General features: G+C 42.2%; 1 protein-coding gene across 1 annotated transcript in view; it reads right to left on the bottom strand.

Annotated features, from left to right (window-relative positions):
- Positions 1-5,944, bottom strand: part of UACA (uveal autoantigen with coiled-coil domains and ankyrin repeats) — a 58,067-nt gene that overhangs the window by 38,940 nt on the left and 13,183 nt on the right. The window contains exons 4-5 of the mRNA XM_006776071.2: positions 4,997-5,061; positions 4,134-4,191 (exon numbers count right to left, since the gene is read on the bottom strand). Coding sequence (XP_006776134.1) covers positions 4,134-4,191; positions 4,997-5,061 — 123 coding nt within the window. The remainder of the gene's footprint in view (positions 1-4,133; positions 4,192-4,996; positions 5,062-5,944) is intronic.

Here is a 5,944-nt window from a genome sequence, read left to right as displayed (position 1 = left end):
TGGGCCCTGCTCTGTGCGTGACAGGGGGCAGTGCCCCAACCCCCTGATTGGCCCTGCTCTGTGCGTGACAGGGTACAGAGCCCCAAACCCCCTGATGGGCCCTGCTCTGTGAGTAAAAGGGGTAAGGAGCCCCAATCCCCTTATTGGCCCTGCTCTGTGTGTGACAGGGAGTGGCACCACAACCTCCCCATCGACCCTGCCTTGAGTGTGACAGGGGACGGTGCCCCAACCCCCCAATCGGCCCTACCCTGAGCGTAACTGAGGGTGGCATCACAACCTCCCGATCGCCCTGCTCTGTGCATGACAGGGGGCGGCACCCCAACTCCCCAATCGGCCCTGCTCTGAGCCCGACAAGGGGCTGCACCTAGGGATTGGGCCTGCCCTCTGCCACCCGGGAGGAGCCCTAAGCCAGCAGGTCATTATGTCCAGAGGGGTTCCAGACTGTGAGAGGGCACAGGCCGGGCTGAGGGAACCCCTCTCCCCACTGAGTGCACAAATGTTTGTGCACCGGGCTTCTAGTCCTATATAGTAAAAGCCTAATATGCTAAGTGTCAGGTCGACCAGTCTGGTATTCAACCAATCAAAACATCATATTCTAATGATATGCTAAGGCCACTCAACTGCTCGCTATGATGTGTACTGACCACCAAGGGGAAGACACTCTGATCACGTTAGCTTGCTGCTGAGGTCTGGCCAATTGGGACTGAGCGAGATGTGCCGGACATGCCCTGGAGCCCTCCCGCTGTTCCTCCCCAGCTAGCCAACCTCCCGCATCTCTCCCTGGCCCTGATTGTGCACCAGTGGTGTCCCTCAGCCTGGCCTGTGCCCTCTTGCAATCTGGGACCCCTCGGGGGATGTTGGAGAGCCAGTTTTGGCCCAATCCTGCAGGCCAGGCTGAGGGACCCCACTGGTGCATGAATTCGGGCACCAGGCCTCTAATCTAATAAAAGACAAACATGAAAATTGACTGCACCTTCACTACGCCTTAAGCCATGCCCACCAGCCAATCAGAGCGACTATTTGCAATTTGACCCAACCAAGATGGCAGCCGGCAGCCACGGAGCTGAAGCAAGCAGGAGGCTTGGTTGCTATAGTGATGGAGGAAGCCAAGCTTCCTGGCCGGCTCTGAGCTCCACTGAAGGCAACAAAGTTTCAACTATAGAAGGCAAATAAATCCCAGAATAAAAAAAGAAAAAAAGGAGAAGCTGGGAGCTTCTGTCGCCGGGGGGCTTGGACAGCCTGAAAATGGCCCTCAGCCCCTCACACAGACTGGCCAGGCACCCCAGTGGAGAACCTCATCCTAACGGGGGCTTGACCAGCCTGTAAACAGCCATCAGCCGCTCACCTAGGCTGGCCAAACCTCTATGGGGTAAGGGTCCCCACTGGGGGGGGGGGGCTTGACCAGCCCGCAAACTGCCATCAGCCCCTTACCCAGGCACCCCAGCAGGACCCCCACCCTGATCCAGGACACCCTTCAGGGCAAACCAGCCGGCTCCCACCCGTGCACCGGGCCTCTATCCTATATAATAAAAGAGTAATATGCAAAAGGACTCTAACAGCAGAACGACTGGGAATGACAAGTCACTATGACACACACTGACCATCAGGGGGCAGACGCTCAATGCAAGAGCTGCCCCCTGGTGGTCAGTGCACTCCAACAGGGGGAGCTCTGCTCAGCCACAAGCCAGGCTGATGGCTGCCAGCACAGCGGTGGTGGCAGGAGACTCTCCTGCCTCCTCAGCAGCACTAAGGATGTCCAACTGCAGCTTCGGCCTGCTCCCCACTGGCAAGTGGACATCCCCCGAGGGCTCCCAGGCTGCCAGAGGGATGTCTGACTGCACAGCTTAGGTCCAATTCCCCAGGAAGCAGGCCTAAACCAGCAGGTGGTCATCCCCCAAGGGGTCCAAGACTGCGAGAGGGCACAGGCCAGTTTGAGGGACCCCCCTGAATGCACAAATTTTTGTGCACCAGGCCTCTAGTATATTAATAACTGTCTAAGCTGAGTAAAGAGTATAGCTGTTTGCCCTGGTCAGTGCTCAGTGGTTAGAGCATTAGCCCTATGGACTGAGGGGTCTCAGGTTTGATTCTGTTCAGGGGCATGTACCCCGGTTGCAGGCTTGATCCCCAGCCCTGGTCAGTGTGTGTGTGGGAGGTAACCAATTGATGTGTGTCTCTCATATAGATGTTTCTCTCTGTCCCTCCCCAACCCTTCCACTCTCTAAAAATCAATAGAAAAAATATCCTCAGGTGAGGATTAACAAAAAAAACAACAACAAAAAGAGTATAGGAGTTTTAATATAATATTCTAACTTTATGTATGTTGGAAATTTTCCACAATAAATAGTTAATATAATTTTTAAAAAGTGATTATCAATAATGTTGGATTAATTTTTTAAAAACTAGGAAAAGGTAGTAAGAGAACAGAAATATCATGTGTCATATTCATATTTTAGAAAGCAGCAAAATAATTTTTTAAATTCCATCAAGCATAGCAAATTAGCATTACAAATATAAATTTTTAAAAATTATTTTAAATTTAATATGTGAATTTGTCTTGATGATTCCATAAAAGCTTGATAGCACATCACTTGTGAATCTAAGCTTCCGTTTTTATTTAAGTAGCAATACAAAATTATCAGCAAAAAATAAAATCTATGTAGTGTCCTGACTGGTGTGGTTCAGGGGTTAGAGCATCAATCCATGTACTGAAGGGTTTCCGGTTGAATTCTTCATCAAGGGCACGTACCTGGGTTGCAGGTTCAATCCTGGCCCTGGTCAGGGCACGTGTAGGAGGCAACCAATGAGTATGTCTCTCTCACATCAATGTTTCTGCTCTCTCTCTCTCTTTCTCTCTCTCTCCCTCCCTCCCTCCCTACCTCCCCTCCACTGTCTCTAAAACAGCAATGGAAAAACATATCCTCTGGTGAGGATTAACAAAAATAAAATCTATAGTAACTCACAGGGGTCATTACGAGGCTTAAGTGATAATGTATGTAAAAATGCTTTGCAAATAATACCATTCTACACAAAAATGTATTGTGTAAAAATTAAACTATTATAAAAGCACAAAAATATAAAAAGAAAAAATTCAAAGAAAATTTAGGAATAAAAGTTTAAAGGAAAGTTGAAGTACAATGCATGTTTAATGCAAACCACTTTAATCTACTGCAGATAGTCCATATATGTGAGAAGAAAGGTAAGTATTTTTTTCTTTCTTTCTTTTGGTCTTCTAATAAACTGTAGGAGTATCAGGTTTAGAAGAATCAAATGACAGGTCAAACATTACATTCCAAAAATACTTTATATCCAACTTTTTTCTAAGTATTTTAAGACACCTAAAGAATACAGATAAATTTAGATATACAACTAAGAGTAATAAACTCTGCAAAATGATTAGTATAAATCTTTTTTAAAATATAGCATATTACAGTGACATGAAATTCAGCACTAACACCTCTAGCCAAATAATCACCACCACCCTTAGTTAAGAAATTACTACATGCCAGGCTCTATTTATGATTTAATCATAATTACTGCAGTAGTATTAACTTCACATTTTAAAATTGATTTCAGAGAGGAAGGGAGAGGGAAAGATAGACAGAAACATCAATGATGAGAGAGAATCAATGATCAGCTGAGTCCTACACACCCCATATTGGGGATCGAGCCCACAACCCCAGCATGTGCCCTCGGGGTTCACTGCTCAATGCTTAACCACTGAACCACACTGGCTGGGCTTAACTTTATTTTGAAGATGAGAAAAATGTTCAGACATGTTAATTAGCTAAATGTAGTTTTCAAGAAAGAGAAAAATCTTCCTCCCATTTCTCCTGCCAATTCCCAAACTAACTCATTCTCCTCCCTGCTCCCCACCCCCACTACTGGAGATCCCTGAGAGATCAGGTTTATTCATCTTTGGACTTTTAGCACCTAGCAAACTGACCAGTAAATATTGACTGAATGAATCTTTCTAAGCTGTATAATCTAAAAATATATATATTCAAATTTGAGTAAAAAATTATAATACTCTATTTCTCCATACAAATATATGCATGTTAAAACTTTCAAATTAATATAAGTGCCTAGCCATTTTAACAAATATTTCTTTCTATCCAAGTGCAATCTTTGCTTACCAGCATCATGAAGTGCGGTTCTTCCTTGCAGGTCTGCATGTTCAGTGGGACAATTGTACTGTTAAAATACAAAAACTTAGTCTTTGAAAGAGACTAATTTTATTTTAAAATTAAATATGTGAACTCCAATTAACAGGTGTTAATCTTAAAATATTCCATTTATGAAAAAAAAAAACACCAAAACTCTAGATAAGTCTCTAAATGTTTTGACATGAAACAAACATAATAATGTTATACTGTAAATTTAACAATATTTCACCGAACAGAAAAACATGGTACATTACAATAGCCTGGTACATATAAACTATGTTATAGTTTGGATTCTGTATGTTTTTTTCCAGCATGGGTTAAAACATGAACTGAATCAGAAAAAACAAATGAGTTCTGCTGCTTAACTTAGTGGCGAAAATGTTTATGAAAATGTATGACTGGACCCTTTAACTGAAAATTCAGCCCACTAGCTCATAGAATTTTTTGGCTGCCTGATTACCTGTTTAACTAGCGGTTAATATTATTTAGTTTAAGTTATGGATGCTTGTTAAAAACAGATCCTATGTTGTCTCGCCTTATCTTATTGCCATATACCAGACAACAGAAAATTCCAATCTCCAGCTAATGTCAACAGGAAGGCCATGTCTTTTGTTATGTATTTTTAATACACTGAGTTATGCAATTCACTTCCCTCAGAGTTTTTGCTCTTTATTGTTCACATTCTTTCACAAATGATGGAAAAATATTATGTAAGCTAATAGTCAAAGTTAGCCTACTATTTTCTTTGATCTCAAATTCCAAAAACACATTAAAAATACATCTATTATTTGCAATTAAAATAATAAAGCCAAAATATTAGCCACTTTTACTACCTGTAGAAGTTTTTGTAGGCACAATGCATGTCCATACTTTGCAGCCAGGTGAAGAGCATTTCTTCCTATAAAAGAAATAATTTAAAATATATGTGAATTTTTCCATAGAAATATGATACATTTTTTCAAAGGTAATTTACAGGATACTTAATTTGTAAGCATGCTTTCAGTTTCTAAGATGTTTCATCTGGGTTCATATTTTGATAAGATATCATTGTACATACCAAAAAATGAAGGTGGGAAGAAAAATTAAACATACAAATGCAAAAAGAGCAAGCACATTGTCTTATTGGCCCTGTATCCCTATTAGTGCCTGAGACAGAGTAAATAATTAAATATTGCCACAACAAAGAAGAGAGGAAGAGAAAAGGAAAAAGAGGATGAGGAAAAAAGAAGAGAAAGATACCTAGATTTTTTATAACATTTCCATATAGGCAGCATGGATTCTAAAATAGAGGAAGTTAAGAGATATAAGTCAAAAAAGGGTATTCTGTAATTTCTTTTTTTAAAAATATATTTTATTGATTTTTTACAGAGAGGAAGGGAGAGAGATAGAGAGCTAGAAACATCGATGAGAGAGAAACATAGATCAGCTGCCTCCTGCACACTCCCCACTGGGGATGTGCCCGCAACCAAGGTACATGCCCTTGACCGGAATCAAACCTGGGACCCTTGAGCCTGCAGGCCGACGCTCTATCCACTGAGCCAAGTCGGTTATGGCAGTATTCTATAATTTCTATGCTTCAACTAAAATTCCAAGTTCATTAAAAGTCTTTGTCTCAGGAGAAACCAAGATGGCGGCATAGGTAAACACCTGAAATTGCTGCCTTGCACAACCACTTCAAAAATACAACTAAAAGACAAAACGGACACCATCCAGAACCACAGGAAGGCTGGCTGAGTGGAAATTCTACAACTAGAAGGAAAGAGAAAAGCACACTGAGACTC

Source organism: Myotis davidii, unplaced genomic scaffold (genome assembly GCF_000327345.1).
Source record: "Myotis davidii unplaced genomic scaffold, ASM32734v1 scaffold1069, whole genome shotgun sequence".
Lineage (NCBI taxonomy): Eukaryota > Metazoa > Chordata > Mammalia > Chiroptera > Vespertilionidae > Myotis > Myotis davidii.
Note: the sequence above shows the minus strand (reverse complement) of the source record. Positions and strands in the feature narration are given on the sequence as shown.